The following is an 18,367-nucleotide window of genomic DNA, read 5'->3' as shown; positions in this document are numbered from 1 at the left end:
CCCCAAAAAAAAAGAAAAAGAGAAATTTCGTTGGAAACTGGAGAGAGTACTCTTGCAGTAATCAACATGCCGCACACCCGCTCTATTACCGTCTTCGCCGGCTCCGGCGACAGCCAGGCAGTGCGCGGGTGTGGCAAAAAGATTTTACATGTTAAAGCGTTGGCTACGGGGCCACAGAAGGTTGCAAAACAATCGAGTCGCGCACTCTACTTATGTAGCTATCTAGATTCCATACATACCCAGATGCATGCATACAGTCATAGAATCTACATCTACGTCTTGACATTTGCTTCCGCTCCCCGGGTAAGAAGGCTGATTCCCTCCGCGTCCCACTACGGGGACTATTGCACAGCTACGTCCAGCCTCCGCACCCGCTCAGACTGTTGGATTCCCGGGAATCCTGCCGCTATCCCCCACTATCCCCGCTTGCGGGTGGCACCGTGATCTCGACCGTCAGCATTTTAGGAAGCTCCAGAGAGCCACGCACAGTCTGGATCCGCTCGTCAAGATACTTCCCCGTAGATTTCGACTTTGGCTATTGCTTGTTGATCTCTATGTTCTGTTCGAGAAGGGGGGGGCATTGCCACTGAATCGTATTGATCACATCGCATAAGCTTTATGTATTCAGCTTCGATTACCTACGTGTGGGAGGCTTTGAGTACATGACTGCTTCTCCCCCAATCACTCGCAAAATACTTATGAACAAAGCCTCTGGAAAGGCTTCATGTTAGTATGCAATTGAAAAAAAAAAATCAAAGCAACCCGAAAGCAAGTGCTTCATCTACGGCCACTACTTGAAGTAGTCAAAATGCCCGCAGCGCCGATGCCTCAGTGCAACCCTTCAGTTATTGCAACACTCAATATCATATCGCCACGCCGCCGTTTCCAGCAAATCCTGTTCTTGTGCAGTGGTGCCATCCAGAGTCCTTTATTGACCGAAACCTTTGGTGGAATCGCCCTTATTTGTTGATACTCTGAAGGAAGTTGATGTACGCACGGTCTTCCTTGTCGATGCAGCGATTGGCCCATGAGAATGGTGAGGACTCGAGTATCCCGTCAGGATCATCCTCCTTGCGTTTGCCAGCTGGAATGTCCAAGAAAGTTGCTTGGCGAAGTTCGCTGAATTGAGTGGCAATCCTTTTTCTCTGCTTTTGTTCATCCTTCCACGCGCTGAAAAGCTCGTTCAAGGCTCTCTGGAACACCTTTTTATCTTGGCTATTCATCGCCTTGCTAGCCCGTTCGACAAACTTCTGCGCGCCCACTTGTGGCGCAAATTCCATGAGCCTTTTGGCAATCTGCTTGAAGCTCAACCATGTCGAGAGCGGTATGGGATTCTCGTTCACCGGAGCGTTGCTTCCCAGAATAACCCTCATCTCGTTCTTGTACTCAAGAATTTCTTTCCATGCGTCGATCGTGTCGTCTTCTATCTCTGCGCGTTCCACGAGCTCTTCGATGAATGTGCCAAGGCCTCCAATCTTCAACTCTTTGACGTTTCGAAGGGCCTTGAACGGCTTCATCATCAACCGGGAATCCAGGAGTTCTGGCAGGTCATCTTCATCAACTTCGTCGTCCCGATCCCAGCGCATCGTGATGGCGAGTTGGTCGAAGCCATCAGACCCACTCAGCTGCTCTGCCAGCCAACGGACATTATCCAAGGCCTGGCTCTTGTCGTCAAGACCAAACGGGCGTAAAGACATCTTGGGGTCGAAGTACCGCCATTCACAGCAGTCACAGGCATATGATAAGTCGCTCAACTTCGACTCGATAACGATGTGAAGCTTTCTGATCCTCTGGAAGACACCAGCCGTGCCATCTCGATATGTAAGGTGGGTACGGCAGAACATCTGAGGGTACCCCGTCATGAGGATGGTGTCCGCGTCAACAAAGAGATGTGGCACTGCTCCGCCTGTGCCTCCCGAGCCGACGAATGGCTTGTAAAGCATATCGACTGCTTCATTGAAGACGGTGCGACAGGACAGCATGACGGCCAGGTATCCACAGGGCTCTTCGCGTTGTTGTGGTACACTTAGCTCGCAGTCATCCTTCTCAGAGTTATGGCAGGCGCATCGATCCCAATGGTCGCCTTTGTCAGGCAAGAGGTAAGCGAATATGTAGAGGCGGATCTCTGTAGGCAGGCCAAGCAGAGTTGCTTCAGATCTTGACCGATGCGTTGACGTGCGCTCGTGCAGATGCGGAGACGGGCGGTGCTCAATGGCGAGCTGGGTGGCCTCGGCCATAGCTGAGAGTCTTATGTTAATCAAGGTCGCAGTCTGAACCAAGTTGTTGAATGGTGGTCTGTACCTTTCGGTGAGTTGGCCATGGAGCGAACCGTGGCACAGCGCGCGGGCGGCGGGGTCAGGTCGGGCCAAAGGCTCGAAGGATGGACGATGCGGTGCCCACATGCAAGAGCGGAGGAAATGGTTGAAGAGGAAGGGTGCAAAAGCCTCTAGAGGTTGCTGCTGGATTTTTGCCTGCAGGGGTGATTGCCTACTCAGCGGAGGAAGGGGCGCGTCTGTTCGCGCGTCAAACTTTGGAAGCCTCGCCAGGCACAATGGCGACTTCTTGATTTGGGCCCTCACTGGAAGCGCGAACTCTCGCCTTTTCCTGCTTTGATTCAAACTTCACAAACGGCGTGCCCGGGAGAACTGCGAACATGGATTGCGGGCATGCACTGCACAATCGCAAAGCTGCCACGCAATGAAGCAGATACAAACAAAGAACTGCATATTTGTTTGCACGGTCTTGGGGGCAACTTTGGTTTTGTGATGCAATAGTCATCTGCACAGATCGGACTTGCCATCCAGTGCCCCCGCCGGCCTCTGCGTGCCGTTTCACTCGCTGCGGCTTCTGATTTAGAACCATACCTGAAAGCGCGCACAAAGAACACTTTTACACAAGCGCGTATGTAACCGAAGGTAGGCATTGTTTCGTTAATATGTTAACCTCTCGATAGTGATGGCCCTACGTGAGCACAGGGGGTACTTTACCTCACATTCGCTAATAATGGTAGGACTACCTCTGACTAGTAGCACCAAAGCCGTATTGGGCGAGGGTATCGAAACCTGAAGATCTTCGCAAGCCTCGTTCATTCTTTTTATCTTACAGCCCTTCGTCCTCCAACACTCTCACAACCAAATCCTTGACTCTCTCCGTCCCGCCATCCTCACCATTGATCGCACTCACAGGCAGCACCTCTACCTTCTTGTTCCACGCATTCTTCTTTCCACTAGGATGCTCCACAGCGCCTTCTCTCACGCCCATCAAATATGTCTGCAGCTTTGCAAAATTCTCCTTGGTACCCTCCAAATCAGCTTTGGTTGCCACCACGAACCACGGTTTGGCAGACATGGGCGGTAACGCTAGCGGCTCAAGGTCTAGCGCCGCCGATGGCTCGAACATGTCCGGCCTGGGGAGCTTTGGCGCAGGCTTCTCAGTCATCGATCGCTGCGTCTCGGCGTTGAGCTCGTGACCGCGCAGCGTCTCGTACTCACCGACCTCGCGCCAGAGGCTCTTCAGCGTGGCGACGGGGTCTTCGGCAGTAAGGTCGACCACAAACGCCAGGATGGCTGCACGCTCGACATGCCGCAGGAAACCCAAGCCCAAACCCTTATCCAGGTGTGCGTCCTCGATCAAGCCGGGGATATCAGCGATGGTGAAATTGTCGCGCGATGCGACGCCCCGGCGCTGGCCGAGGCGCGGTCGGCCCTTGTGGTTATCCAACACGACAGTGCCAATGTTAGGTTGAAGGGTGGTGAAAGCCCAATTGCCGATGCGTGCGCGGCTGTTGCTTAGCGCGCGGATGAGGGTACTCTTGCCAGCATTGGGCAGGCCGACCAAGCCCACGTCTGCGAGAAGCTTGAGCTCCAGCTGCACTGCCAGCTTCATGGGGTCCATTCCTCTTGTAGCGAAGTGTGGCCGTAGCATGGTCTTGCTCACGAAATGCGGGTTTCCCAGGCCACCGACCGCACCGGGAACAAGGAGCAGAGGGCGATCCATCGGCTTGTCCAAGTCCAGCCTAATGGGGCCTTGGGGGGCGGAGTGCGCGATGGCAGAGCGCTGCGGTCCGGGCAACTTGGGCATGTCTGTACGCGTCAAAAGCGAGGGAGAAGCGCCAGGGTATAACAGCCACTTCTCCGGGCGAACCTGCTGTGGCACCTCTTCCCCAGCAGCCTTCTGCGCTCGCCTCAGCGCTCGCTCCTGTCGTATCCGTTCCTGCTCTTCTTCGACGGGGTCGTGCCGCCAAATCTCTCGCACAACGGTGCCAACCGGTACGGTCAAGAGGACGTCCTCGCCCCTCTCTCCACCTTTCAGCTTGCCCTGGCCATTTCTACCTCGGCCGGCGCGTACCTCGCGACGGCGCGCCAGCTTGTGGAGAGATGTCTCGCCGCGGACGGCCTGAATGAATATATTGCCACCTGTTCCACCGTCGCCGCCGTTCGCGGGCCCTTCTTCAATGTATTTCTCTCTGAGGAAGGAAATGCAGCCGTGGCCGCCGGGACCGGCGTGGAGCATCAAAGTCGCTTTGTCGGCAAACGGAGTGATCGAGTAGGAGTCGGGCGGAGGATTGAGCGAACGCTCTTCAGTTTCGGGCTGAGACTCGGTGTTGGTATCATTGTCGAGGCTGCTGTAGCATCGCGGACGGTGCGTCCGACCCAGGCGGGATAAGACTGGACGCGCTGAGTGAAGGAAGGCTGTGGGGACGGATGGGTAGAGGAACGGCATCAATGTCGTTGCGACATGCTGTATCCGGGCTGGCGGCATGCAGCTGACGGAGCGGAAGCTCGAACAGGGATCCTAGGGGGAGGAGGCGGGCTTGGATGTGAGCAGCGAGAGGCAGCATCGGCGGCAGCCAAAAAGTCGCCGCTCGGGCCAGGACCGGGCGGTGTTTCGTTGCCTCAGGCATCCAGTCGCGGTCTCGGCGGGCCCGCGCCTCTCCCCGCCATCAACCACCAACTGGCTGACGCGTGGTCGCATGCTGAGCCTCGCTTTCGCACATTCCTCCTGCACGGCTGACATGGCTGACCCACGCCCCGGCTTGTGGATTGAAACACATCACTACTGACCACGCAGCTACTAACCCTCTGAGCCGAACCGCCCATCTCACCCGCTCACCCATCACACAACCACAGCGCCCGTCAAGCTGAACATGGCGCCCGGGCTCGCGAGCCTCGTGCGCTCACCCCTGCTGTGCCTGGTTGCCTTTGCACTCACCCGTCTGTCGAACAGCCATCTTACCGGCACTTTTGCCCACGTGCCGGCCTCTCGCATCGTTCATTCGGCTCTGTCGTGGGGGTTTGGGCTCTGCGCTGTTCTCAGCTGCATATCTCTGCTGAACCAGAAGCTGTCCGATTTGGCGCATAACAAATGGCTGTGGGACCCCTGGTCGGATCCTTTCATGCGATTCCAGGCAGAGGCAGAGAAGTGGAACTGGCCGGAGGAAATTGCAGTCATTACCGGGGGTTCAGATGGCATTGGATCCTACGTTGCTGAGGGTCTCGCGTCGCATGGCGTCAAGGTCGCGATTCTGGATGTCCAGCCACCAGCTGAGCGGATCAGGGACTGTGAGTGGTGTCTGAGCCTATTCTGGACTCTGTCATTTAATTGTTGCAGTGCCCAACATTCATTACTACGAATGCGATGTCAGCAGTCAGCCCTTGGTGTGGGATGCTGCCGAAAAGATCCGCATGGACATTGGAAAGCCCTCCATCCTCATCAACAACGCCGGCATTGGAAGACCGTACACCATCCTGGACCTTCCTCCCGGTCGGCCTCGGGAGGTCTACAACGTCAACGTCTTGAGCCACTTCAACACGCTTCAAGAGTTCCTGCCCGATATGCTCGAGCAGAAGAAGGGCTACATCATGTCCGTTGCCAGCCTTGCTTCTTTCTGGTCGGGAGCCGCCATGTCCGCCTATGCCTGCTCGAAGGCTGCGGTGTTGGCATTGCATGAAACTCTCAATCAAGAGCTGAAACACCGCTACCACTGTCCACAGATCAAGACAGCCATCGTTCATCCCCACTTCACCCGTACAAAGTTGATCGCAGACTTTGAGGGACATCTGAGGAAGCGGAAGAGGCCAGTGTCCGTGCTTGAGCCCCAGGACGTTGCGGCGCCCATGGTCAAGCTAATATTGAGTGGAAAAGGTGGTCAGGTCTTCATTCCGGAAAGCACTGGCCTCCTCATTCCATTGATTCGCGGCCTGCCTACCTGGGTACAAGAGCTCTTGAAAGATGCTGTTGCCAGGAACGAGGCCAGCGCAAATATGGCCAAGTGAGGTTCAGCCTGCAAAGAGAAGAGACGTTTGGGCAATGACCGCTCCAGACCATCCATCTCGGTTCTACAAAGAGGTGGGGGTATCGGCCCCAGGCGCTTCGGTCTGCATCCATTGAATCACTGTTGCTTCCAAATAGGGATAGTCGAGGCTCTAAATATCTAGCTAAGTGGGTACGCACGTCAGGGTATGAGGTTGGTTCCCCCGGGATTGCAACAGATCGGGGGAGTTGAGGCCTTGTCCGGACGGTATGATGGTTGTTCCATCAGCCATTTATCACAATATTGACGCCTCGACTGCCTCTCAGTATCTGCTCCTGCCGTTGCAACACTGAATGACCGGACTTCGAGGCTGCCCGCAATGATGACCAAGTAGCCGCCAGGCCAAGAAGTGTCACGACTCTGCAACACCAGGCACCAAAGACAAGACCGAAAGCAGGTGCATGACCCCTTGCACGTGGCTGGGCGAATCTGTCGTGCGACCAGCCATTCCGACTGTGGCCGCTCCAATCGCACGAATGGCGGGCACTGCTGCAGCGGGGCCTGGGGCCTTTTTAGCTGAGGGCCAGCCTTTGTGTGCATTAGGCAAACTCGTCGAATCTATTCTTGGCCCCGGCCTTAGCCGAGGCGATCCAAGCGGCCGGTGTGCCGCAGCAGGTGCGATAATGGGGGCGGTGGCCTAGCGACGTCAGCTCCGCCCCGCCCAAATAAGGTACACAACCAACAGTGGCATTGACTACGGTGCAGTTTGTCCATTGTATTGTTGGTATATGTTGCACACGCAGTCGCAATGCCTCAATTTGAAGGGTTCGCTCTTTTGTCTCCTCTCGAGCCCCCATAGATCTTCCCGCCCTTCTCCGTTTTTTCCTACCTTTTTGCCGTGTTGTACAGTCCGGACAACACAGAGATGAGATGTGGACCAGGTTCTTCTTGCGCGTGCTCTCGGCATCGTTGATTCTGAGACCTCTTACGGAAGCTTCACCGTGGCGGAGTGAGTAAACCAGTCTTCAGGTCAAGATGTTGCAGATCGCTGATGAGATCCAGGAGCGCCCTTCTCGAACTCGTCGATTGGACATGGGGAGACTGCATCGGAAAGTCGAGGTTCCGTGATCTCGTTAACAAGTGAAGCGGGCTTCTATACGAGCGCGCTCCCGTCGACACGAGTCTCGACGAGCCGGTGGCTTTCGCCGAGCGATGCACACACGAATTCCCTGATCGGAGTGGGCCATGCAGCGCAGAACGTGACAGCGACCTGCTCTGGCCGTGGCGACACCGAACCATGTCCGCATCCCGCAACAAGTCAGCCAATGGCGGCCGCTTCGCCACCAGCCCCCCAGTCTTACTCAGCCACGCCGTCATCTTCGACGAATGGGAGCCGCGAGATATTAACAGAAACGGCCGCGCAAGTGGACGGCGCTGCTGCGGCTTCTGTGTCTCCTGCGTTAAGCATAATACCTGCAGATCCCGCTATAACTCCTGGCCCAGGAGCAAGCCTGAATTTTTCGGTGGAAACACTGCAATATTCGCACCCGATACAGCCCCCACCCAGCTCATCCGCCCGGATTTCAGCCCCGGGCCTGTCTTCTGCCGCCCCTGGCGGCCCTAATCTCAACGGCTCGCTGCCTGCTTTTGCGTTTCCATCCGTAAACTTCTCCCTCCCCATCACGTTGTCGTCACGTCCAACGGCTTTCCCACTCGCTTCGTCTGCAGATCCATCGCCACCGACGCCGCCAGGGTCCCAGTCTACTGCCAGCACCGCCACACCCTCGCCCGTCGCCCCCGCGAACGTAGTAAAGAGCGCTGCTGTGGCCACGGGCACGGATGGATCCGAACCTTCTTCTCGCCTGACGACTCCAGGCCCCCTCAATCTATCTTCTCCACATGCATCAGCACTGTCCACCAGCACCCCGGGCTATGGGGTATCGACGCCCTTAGCCACATTCTCCACACCTTTCAGATTTTCCAATATCACGCTCGCTGCCGCAACGGCTTTCCTAATTTCGCCAAGCATGGCTCTTTCGTTTCATACCATTTCGGCGGCCTCGCCGTCTGTTGCTTCTGCCTTACCGCCATCAGGCGCCTTTCTTACAGATTCATTGTTCCCTTCCGTCCCGACTCTTTCGCACTCAATGCCCGATAATACCATCTCGCCCACCTCGTCAAGCTCCCCTACCTTTTCTCCAGACAGCGGTAGCATATTCGTGTGCGGCGATCGCGCATTCAGCCCTTCGGAATACACCTGCTACGACGGCTCGACACTCTGCCCTGTGCAGGGTGGTGGTCGTCTTGAGTCCTGTGGGGGTTCCTGTTACGATCCCGGGCTCTACGGTTGCGTGGACAACGGACTTCAGCCCATTGTCGACGGAAAGATTCTCGGTAGCATAACCCCATCCAACACGATACCGGTGCCGGTCACGCAATGGCCAAGTAGTGTGGCGACGCCGCTGCTGTCTGCAGTATCAAGCAGCAGCCGGATTTCGTCACACGCCTCGTCGAGGACATCTTCAACTCTCTCCACCTCTACCAGATCATCTACCACTTCCTCCAGCACATCGACCAGGTCCTCGTCATCATCATCCTCTTCTGCTTCATCGACCACAACATCAACGACCTCGGCATCCGCATCATCGTCCTCGACCGCCGCCCCCAACAGCGACGACGATGACAACGGCAATGGTCTCTCAACGAACCAAATCGCAGCCATCGCCTCAACATCAGTCGCCGTCGTCGTCTTCCTCGTGGCTGGCTTCTTCCTCTTCCGCCGGCGCAAGACGCAAGCCGCGCAGCGCGCATCTCAGCAAGTTTACCCGGAGCTAGCCTACCTCTACGACCCGCCCGTGCCAGGCTCGTCCGGCAACGGCTCGCGCGGAGCGCTGACCGGCCCTGGCGGCGGCGGCGGGCACAATCCCGTCGGACCGTTCGTCGTGGGCGGCGGGCCAGGGGCCGGCAGCAGCGACGGTGTCGGTGTTGGTGCGACGGCGGGTACGCTAGGCGCAACGCTACGCGGCGGCGGGGGTAGTAGCGGCGACGACGACGACGACGACGGATACCGACGTTCCAGTTCTCCCGAAGGCCGCTCGACCGGCAGTCGCAGCAGCAGCGTCGGCTCCGTCGTGTCCTACCTTGGGCCGGCGGGGATGCCGCCCGTCATGGGCGCGGCCGCTGCTACTGCTGCTGCTCATGCCATGAATGGATCGAGTTCAGGCTCGTCGAATGCGGCCCTGCTGGCTGCTTCCAGACGGGATGCGGCGGGGAACAACAGTTCTCTTGCGCCATCGCCATCGAGAGCCGACGGCGAGAGAGGCGCGAACAGGGAGGAGGTGCGGCCGTTTCTGGCTGCGGCTGGGGCGGTAGCAGCAGGCGGGTCGTCGGGAGCGTCTTCGAGGGATGTAAGCGCGGAAAGAGAAGGTACACATCAGCGAGACGAAGGCGCGCTGTGGAAGGGGAACGAAGCGGACCGAGAGATGGGAGCGCAGCTGCACGAGCAGCAGATTGAGGAAGCCCGGCAGAGGCGAGAGCGGGCACGCGCCTTCCTCATGCAGGCCAAGGAGCGACAGGAGCTGCTCAACCGCGGGCCTGATACTCCATCAACCACCACTATTGCTGGCGCCCTTGCTTCCAGGGGCCAGCAGCGTCGACCGTCGAACCCGAAGCTCCAGCGCACCCAGTCCGGAAAGCAACAGCAGTGGTGGCAGCAGTTCGCCGAACCCGCTTCTCCTCCCGCGACATCTCCCACTCGAGCCGGCGCAAACACCCACAGCCCCATCTACCCGCCCATCTCCCCGACCTACCCGCGCTCCGGCCCCATCCTGACCTCCCAGCACATCGAGGCCAACCGCCTCGAGCAGGCCCAGCACGCCCGCGCCACCGCCGCCGCCGCAGCGACATCCGCAGCCCCCACCGTCACCGCCTACCCAGCCTTCCACCGCCCGAGGCCGCCCAACTACCCGCCGCCGCTGCAGACCGCGCCCACGCCCTACACCTACACCAACGGCAACGCCGCCGCCATGGCCGCCGCCGCAGCAGCAGCAGCAGCCAACGCTCACGGCCGCCCCTTCTTCCACCAGAACACGTCGTACATGCCGCCCCACCGCGCCTCCTCCACCCTCGACAGCTACCCGTCCCTCCCTCCCCCCATCATCGTCAACAGCCCCGCCTCTCCCCCGCCGCAACCCCCGCAACCCCGTCGCGGCAGCAGCGGCAGCATCCACACCGCCATCGGCGGCGTCTACACGACGATCCCGGAAGAAGTAGCAGCAGAACAACACCCGTCCTCGCTGCCGCTGCAGCAACATCGCCCGCAACAGCAACAGCAACGCCAACGCAAGCAGAGCCTGACGTCCATCATGCGCCAGATGAACGCGCTGGACGAGGAGGAGGATGACGACGATAACTACTCGGAAGACGCCGGCGAGGGCGAGGGCTTCTTGCGGGCGCCGCGGCGCGTCTTGAGCGTGCGCAACGGCGCGGTGACGCCGAGCACGGATGGGGAGGACGAGGGGGGGGATCACCATCAGAGGGATGGTGGGGCGAGGAGGCTTGGGGGGAAGGAGGTCAGGTGGGCGGGTGAGGATGGTGGTGGTGATGCCGGTGGTGGTGCGGGGAGGCGATTGTTGTGATGGGATGTGATGTGATGTGAGTTGATATACTTCTTGGATTGTTTTTATCATTTTTATACTTTTTTTTCTTTTTTTTTGTGGGGGAAGGGATGGCATATGCTGAAGCATTTTGGGGTGGCGTACACACTTTCTGTTGGGCTTTTCCATGATGAGGTTTTGGGATAGGATCTCTGGGCATTTTGATGGAGTTTTTTCTGTCCTTCTGGCTTTGTGTTTTGGAAAGCGGGTAATGGGTTTGAGAACGGAAAAAGATACCAGGAATGGTGGGAAGGTAAGGATGTATATGAGGATCGACTCGATGAATGTATGTATACACACGCAATCAACGCTAATGCTCGTACTCTCGGTTGGGAAACGTGGCTGTGACCTTCGGTGAAAATTAGGTAGTAAACACCATAACGGGCGAGAAAAGTGAAATAGTATCGATTCTGGGCATTGAAGTCTGCAAGAACCCGCATCCACATGATAAGCGTTTTCCGAGTCCAAAGTTCCGAAACAAAATGAGATCACAATCATGAGATGTCCAGCAGGGCGGTCAGTGGCCAGCGGTCTTGCCATGCGATGTCTCGTCTTCCTCGAACTCGGGCTTTCCGAAGTCCGCCTCACCCCCGGACAGCTGTTGGCGAGCCTCGCTTTCTCTGTGCACGAATCTCCGTCTTCCCTCGTGATGCCTGTTACAATGTTCCAGACATCTGGCCAACACCGGTCCTAGTGGTATCCCCTCCTGGTGTACCCAATGGAGAAGGCCAGTATTTATCTAGATATGAAAAGAGGAAGGAGCACTACGTGTGTGGCGATAGTTAACTAAGAGTGTCATATTAACTAAGGCTCTTCAATTATACCAACAAATATAATATGTATCAGCTCATAATTTCTTATATCGATCAAATAAAATGCTTACCAACGATCTGAATTGTTACTAACGAATGCTAGTGTCCATTCTCCGTCATATTTTCACCGTTTGTATAATCGCATATTCCAATCACACAACCCGAAGGGAGTGAAGAGTGTCGTAAGCCTGAATGTCTGGAAGTAGTTGGACTCTGTTCCTTGACGGTCTGTTTGCTCTTGGGGTTGTAGGACAGGTACCGTAGTGGCAAGGCATGACATGACATGTCAACAGCTGATTGATGCTCATCACGGTTTACATCACTTGCTCTTTCGTCAGCTTCCCATCAACTTGCTGGCCTTCAGCATTTGGTGCTACACCCGAGTTCCATTAGATCCGCGAACTACAACCATATGTGCATACCATCATTTTTACTGTCTTTCAACCTCGCTCCAGACCTGCAGGCAAACGAAAGTTCTTTAGAGCTGCTTTCGTAGAGGACCAGAAGGCTCAAAAGTCAACCCTGGATGTGTATCCGCGCCAGAAGGTGATATGGAGCCCAAAATCAGAAGAAGAACATCTGTTATATAGACACGAGCAACTCGTACACCCATGCCGAGCGAGAGCACGCGCAATGCAATGCAGCGCCCTGGCTTTCTTATCAGCAGATCTTGATCGCGAGCTTTGAGGCTGAATCATGTATTCGTAGACGTGGCTTGCATGATCAGTGATGGAGCAAAAAGTGTCTTACGCGGACAGGAAGTCTTTGTTTTCCGGGGAGCAACCAACGACTATCTTCTCAAAGCATCCGAAGACTTGAGAGATAATCCGACAATCTTGTCCCGCTATTGTGTGTACAATATCAGGGTCGGATGCCAATGCCGTGAAAGCGAATTTTCACCAGAGATCGAAGCGAGCGCGCATCGTCGAAGCGAGAAGTCAAGCGAAAAGTTTAATTCCAACCACATCTCCCGTAACACGAAAACTCGGATCGAAGCGTTCGAGGTTCACAACCTTTCCCCTCCCGGTCCTTGTCGCCTCGATTTTCGTTCTCTCTTTTTGACCTTCACCCTTTCCATAAAGGAAAGAGAAAAAAGGCGGGCAGAACGACGTGCGATTGCAAAAGAAACACTGGACAACAACAACCGCACAATACCACCACGCACTTCAGACCATCCAAACATGATACTCACCGAGCATGATAAAATCAATGACACAAAAACGGGCGTGAATCATCTCATCTACGTGATACGGATAACAAGGTAAGAGGAGAAGGAGGATTTACATGATCGAGGGATGGAAGGCTTTCTTTCGTTGATGGGGGTTTATGATTTGGGGGGGAATATAGCGTGAGTGTGGCATACATGTAGTAATAAATAAAAATGAGAGGATGAGGGTAACCAAGGTGGTAACGGAGGTAAGAGGTGATGTACGAGGCTGACCGGATGGTGAGATCCTTGTGAGGAAAATGGTGTAGGGTAAAAAAACAAACCCAAAGTCTAATCTGACAAATGCCGCCCTTTCCTAGTCTTTCTCTTCTTTCCCGTTCGAGTACAGCATTTTCCTCCGATTGCTTGGGCTGTGATGATGATGAAGATGAGGATGATGGTCAAGAGAAAAAGACGCCGGTAAATATGCAAACACAAGGACTCGGGAACCAGACCGGCAAGCAGCAAGTCGGAGGTAGAGAACAAGGGTTTGAGGTTTGAGGCTGATATGAGAACGAGTAACGATCAACCTGATATCCAGCTCAGAGCGTAGAGCACACACATGAGCATGAACAACCCCAGCCCGCCACCAACCAACGCTAACTTCATCCTCCGGCCCCTGACCACCTCCTGCCTCTGTCGATCCAGCTGCAGCAAGAACAGCCTCCGGCTGCCCGCCGAGCTTGAGCGCCTGTGCCCGTAAGGAAATGCCACGCTTGACCGTCTACTGCCTCCATCACCGCCTCCACCACCGCCAACGTCATCGTGAAAAGAAGAACGAGGAGAAGAAAAAAAGAGATCCCGTACGGCTACACCGTCCTCTACAATCGTCATTTCCTCGAACCCACTCGATTCCCTGTTGTGTCTTGATCTTGTAGAGTCGTCACCTTCGTCATCAGCATCATCCGTAATGCCCAGGCTTAGGTCCTTCCAGTCGTCCAAATAGCAATCGTCAAACTTTGGCGTTTTAGTGCCGCCGGGCGAAGAAGGCACGGAAGCAGTCAGCGGCGTGTACGTGCCCCTGCTCTTCCGGTCCTCGTAGTCGTCCCACCAGGAAAGTCGTTTACGCCCACCGCCCGAACCGCCAGTCATCGCCACCGGTGAGAACGGCGTCGAGCATGAGCTAGTCGACACCGACCCTCGGGACGATGCTTTGACCATGGCAGCCGAATTAGGTGCGCTGGTTGAAGAACCACGAGCTCCGCTTCGGCTGCTCAGGACTCGCAATTGAAGCGACGGGGCCGGCCTCTGCGGCAGCGCCGCCGCCGCGCAGAGGCTTGGCGATGCGGGAGCCAAAAGGCAAGCCGGCGCCCCCGGAGAGAGGGCTGCCCAATCCTCGGGTCGAGCCAACTTTCGCCGCCTCGAGCCGCTCCTTGACGGCCGTGAGCTGAGCTTCGAACCTATTGCGCGGGCGCCCCGAGCCGGGGCTATAGCGTTAGTCAAGTGGGTCTTCGTCTACATAGTTACCGCTATAATTTGAGTGCAACGAGAGACGGGGGTTGTGAAGGGGAGAGGACGGTGACGAAGTAGGTGGGGGATTAAAGGGAAACAACGGCGGCGGCAAGGTTTGGGACGCGAAATGAGTGGAAGATAAGGGCGGGGGAGTAGGAGATGAGATGGGGTTGTTTGCGGTGCGAGAGATATATGTCTTGTAGGAAATAGATTGATCGGCGTGGAAAAAAAGTGGGGAATGTAGGGGAGAGTGCAAATGAGGAAGAAAACTCGGGGTCGAAACGTGCCTGTGGTTCGCCGCCGTGAGCTTCTCCTGAGAGTCCTGCAGCAGGTTCTCGAGGCTTTGGATGCGCTCGTTGCGGGCAATCAGCTTGCGCTCCGCAATCGCCACCTCCTTCTTGAGGCTGCTGTTCTGCTCCACCAGCTGGCGCTGCACGACCGTCAGCTGCTCGAGGTTGCGCTCCAGGAACGCCATCTTCTTCTGCTGCGCCCGGTTGTTGGACGTCCGCAGCACGTTGTTGTACTGCTCGCGCGTCTCGTCGAGCGAGATTTCGAGTTCGACGACCTACCCGCAAATTTACCTATTAGCTATAAAGCATTGACTGTTATGCAACTGAGATGATATACCCGTTCACACCGGTTCTGCAGATCCCGCATGAGGCTCTTCTTCATGGCGTCAAACTCAGCAATCTGCTGCTGGACCGTCTTGCCGTTGACGGGCGCGACGCCATTGGCGCCGTTCACCGCGGCACCACTCTTGAGACGCTGCTCAAGATCTTCCACCTTGGACTTGAGATCCTTAACTTCCTCCACCTTGCGTGCGAGGTCCGACTTAAGCTCGTTGATGAGCTCGGCCTCGCCGTCTTGCCTCGAAGCATATGCGTCCGCAAGGCGCTGCTTAACCTCGGCAACATCCGCCTCGCTAAGGTTGCGCTCGAGCAGGGACTCGTACTCCTGCTGGACATTGTTCAGGCGCTTCTCGAGAGCCTCACGGCGCTTCATGTGCTCCTCGTCCAGCTCGCTTCGCTCCGAGACGGAAAGCTCGGCTTGGCGGACGATGCCCTGCGTCTCGAGCAGCTTCTGCTTGAGGTCGCGAAGGGAATCGGGCGCGACCACCTCGCCATTGCCGCTGATCTCGAGAAGAGCGTCGACCTGCTCAACGGCCTTGCGGATGTTTCGCTCGTTGTCCGAGAAAATCTCTCCGCCGAGGTCGAAGCCAGCCATCATCTGGGCCATGCGCTCGGCCTTCTTCTTCTCCTTCTCGTCCAGGATGGCGCTGGTTTCCTTGGCACTCATCTTGGCATCGAGAAGCTGCTGCTTGAGATCGTCAAGCTCGGCAGTGAGCTCTGCGTTGGCTTCCTTCAGACCGTCCATGGTGATCTGGGCCTCCTTGCCCTCAAAGTTGATCTTCTCGACCTGCATCTTCAGCTCGTTGATCTCAGTGTTGAGCTTCTCGTTGTCCTTGCTGGTCTTGGTGTCATGGTCCTTGAGGAAGGACAGCTCTTCCTTCGCCTCTGCGAGGCTCTTCTCGGCCTTGACGAGATGAGACTCCTTCTCCGCAAGCTGGTCCTGCAGCTCGTTCTCGCGACGCAGGAACTCCTCCTTCTCGTCCTTTTCGAGGACGGTAGGCGTGCCAGCACGCTCGAAATCCAATCGAGAGTCCGGTCTCGATGGCGTCTCAGACCTCCTGTTGGCCACCCGATCCACAGCCGAGGGCGTCTCTGAACGCTCCTTGGGCGGAGGTGCCTTCTTGGGGGGCTGGATCTCGATTGCAGGCACCCACTTCTCCTCAGGCACAGGCTGGCCTGCACGCCATTGGTGGACTTCGTCGTGCAGTGAGGTGATGTAAGTCTCGAAGGTGGTGACCTGAGACTGGGCCTTCTTGAGTAGGGCCTTGAGCTCCGCCGGCGAGAGTTCCGCATTGACCTTGGCTTTGTTCTTGATGGACTTCGCACGCATACCGAAGCGCAGCGTGCTGAGGGTTTCAGAATCGTTGTAGCTGGAGGGTGAGCAGTTGATGACCAGGGTTGTCCGCGAGTTACCACCAAGAGATTCTTGCAGGATACGGGTGAGCTTCGAGTCACGGTAGGGAACGTGGCTGGATTTGCCGTCGGTGAGGGCGTTGATGACCATGCCCAGAGCACTCAAACTCTTGTTGATCTTCTTGGCCTCCTCGAGCGTCTGACCGCTGGCACCCGTCTTGCCGACCTTCTCGGAACCCGCCAAATCGACCAAGAACAGCTGACCGCTCTTCGCAGAGCCGGTTTCGACGTTCTTCTGGGTGACGGTGATGACGAAGATGGAGTGGGAACGCGAGGACTCGGCGTTCATGTTCGTTGAAGAGACAGCTCTGGCGTTTCCACCTCTTCTCATGACCTCGTAGACTTCTTGCACGCTGGACACATAGATCTCCAGCAAGCCCTTGACGTAGACGCCCCTGTTCTTCTCCTCGTGCACCGGCAGGTTGTCGTTCTGCGGGGCGAGAAGATCGCGAATCCTTTCCATGTAGATCTCCATGTAGCTGACCCTGACGGTATACTCCATGTTCCCCGGGCTGGTCAGGATGCTCGCGAAAATCTGCTCGACGATACGAGGTATTATACCCTTGTTGTCGTCGTCCTCGATGTCCGAACCCATCATGGTGAAGGACTTGCCGGCACCGGTCTGACCGTAGGCGAAGACGGTTCCGTTGTAGCCATTGAGAATGTCATCAACGGTGGGCCTGATGGAGTAGTCGAAGATTTCATGCTGCCTCGAGGTCATGCCAAAGACGCGGTCGAACGTGAAGTCGCCCGCGGCCTCGTTGGACTGTTGTTGCGGCAACGCGTCAGCGCCTGATGAAGGCTGAGCCGGGGGGTGAGCGATTGCTTCGCGGCGTACCTTGATGCTACATGTGTCTTCGGACTGGAAGGAGACGATGGGCTCTCCTCCGCTGGCGATTTCGATCTTGTTCTGCGGGCGAAACCGCGCAACGACTGTCGGCAGGCATTGTCAGTGGGTGGGGGGACAGAAGCAGTGCGGGCTTCGCGGGGTGAGCAGAACGCACCCTTGATCGAGTTGGAGCTGGAGGGCGGGGGTGGTTAGCACGCGTCTCCCCTGGACGGATGGCATCAGGAGGAGAACTTACGCCATGGTTGCGGTGACGGGGCAGCTGAGGCCCGGCGGCCGTTGTGGTTATGTGTCTTCGAGACTCGGGGGGCGTGGCGGTGGTTGTTCACTCGCGGGCGCTCGGATGTTTTCCGCGGTGTCCAAGGGATGGGGGAGGTGATGCGTTGGCGGTGTAGTGATTTCGCCGGGCCCTGGAAGTCAGGCTCGGGCAGGGGACGCGGCTGTCTCTCGCAGGCAAACCGCAGGATGGAGAGGGGAGGGCGCGCGGAGTGTTCAGGAGAGGCGTCGGCGCGCCAGCCAGGGAGGGGAAAAGACTGCTGACTGTTCTGGCGGTCTGCGGCTTTGAAATTGTTGTTGACAGTTGATCTCCACCCCGGCGGTGCTGGGCTTCCAAGACCCGCACCGCGCGCCAGCTTGACCGGCAGGCCGACCGCGCTAAAACGTGCCTGCAGCGTCCCGCCAACCCGCTCCCACAGCAAAGCCGCACCCGCCTCCGCGAACGCGTGCGTGCTGCGTCGCACGAAGCACAAGGCTTTCATCAGCCGCGCATCTTGCGTCTCGCATCTCGCATCTCGCAGCGCGCATCTGGCGCCTCCCGCAGCCTGTCCGCCTGTCCGCCTCGCTGCCCTGCCTACACGCCCGGGCAGCCAGCCGAGCCGCTCCTCACCCGGCCGACGAGTCGCGTGGCCGCTGCTACCTCGGCCGCTTCGACTTCTTAGCTGAGGCCCCCGAACCTTTCCACGCCACGCCGCCCGACACGCTGCCACATGCCCTGCGCGCCCATCACCGCCTTGTGACGATCCGATCAAAAGATACCTAAGCCATGCTATTGCAGTCCGGGACGTCGCTCCGTACGCCATCCCGCAAGCCATGCTGAAAC

The 18,367-nt window shown here is 57.0% G+C and overlaps 5 protein-coding genes across 5 annotated transcripts; 2 read left to right on the top strand and 3 right to left on the bottom strand.

Moving 5' to 3' along the window:
• Positions 1 to 959: 959 nt before the first annotated feature.
• On the bottom strand, positions 960 to 2,237 carry BKCO1_7200054 (uncharacterized protein; the record flags this gene model as incomplete). Its single annotated transcript, XM_020278862.1, has 1 exon — positions 960 to 2,237. One exon carries the CDS (start codon positions 2,235 to 2,237, stop codon positions 960 to 962), a length of 1,278 nt encoding a protein of 425 aa, XP_020126072.1.
• Positions 2,238 to 3,099: 862 nt separating this feature from the next.
• On the bottom strand, positions 3,100 to 4,761 carry BKCO1_7200053 (gtp-binding protein obg; the record flags this gene model as incomplete). Its single annotated transcript, XM_020278861.1, has 1 exon — positions 3,100 to 4,761. The coding sequence occupies one exon, from the start codon at positions 4,759 to 4,761 to the stop codon at positions 3,100 to 3,102; it is 1,662 nt and encodes a 553-aa protein (XP_020126070.1).
• Positions 4,762 to 5,146: 385 nt separating this feature from the next.
• Positions 5,147 to 6,275, top strand: BKCO1_7200052 (dehydrogenase reductase sdr family member 8 precursor; the record flags this gene model as incomplete). Its single annotated transcript, XM_020278860.1, has 2 exons — positions 5,147 to 5,561; positions 5,611 to 6,275. The coding sequence occupies 2 exons, from the start codon at positions 5,147 to 5,149 to the stop codon at positions 6,273 to 6,275; spliced, it is 1,080 nt and encodes a 359-aa protein (XP_020126071.1).
• Positions 6,276 to 7,578: 1,303 nt separating this feature from the next.
• On the top strand, positions 7,579 to 10,890 carry BKCO1_7200051 (endo-beta-glucanase eng1; the record flags this gene model as incomplete). The annotated part of the gene is made up of 1 exon (XM_020278859.1): positions 7,579 to 10,890. The coding sequence occupies one exon, from the start codon at positions 7,579 to 7,581 to the stop codon at positions 10,888 to 10,890; it is 3,312 nt and encodes a 1,103-aa protein (XP_020126068.1).
• Positions 10,891 to 14,098: 3,208 nt separating this feature from the next.
• BKCO1_7200050 (kinesin heavy chain) lies at positions 14,099 to 17,511 on the bottom strand (the record flags this gene model as incomplete). Its single annotated transcript, XM_020278858.1, has 6 exons — positions 14,099 to 14,354; positions 14,445 to 14,944; positions 15,007 to 17,187; positions 17,260 to 17,354; positions 17,426 to 17,442; positions 17,507 to 17,511. The coding sequence occupies 6 exons, from the start codon at positions 17,509 to 17,511 to the stop codon at positions 14,099 to 14,101; spliced, it is 3,054 nt and encodes a 1,017-aa protein (XP_020126069.1).
• Between the last annotated feature and the right edge of the window lie 856 nt (positions 17,512 to 18,367).

The sequence above is a fragment of the Diplodia corticola genome, assembly GCF_001883845.1.
Source record: "Diplodia corticola strain CBS 112549 chromosome Unknown scaffold72, whole genome shotgun sequence".
In the NCBI taxonomy this organism is placed as follows: domain Eukaryota; kingdom Fungi; phylum Ascomycota; class Dothideomycetes; order Botryosphaeriales; family Botryosphaeriaceae; genus Diplodia; species Diplodia corticola.
The sequence above is the reverse complement of the archived record's forward strand: the minus strand, read 5'-3'. Positions and strand labels throughout refer to the sequence as shown.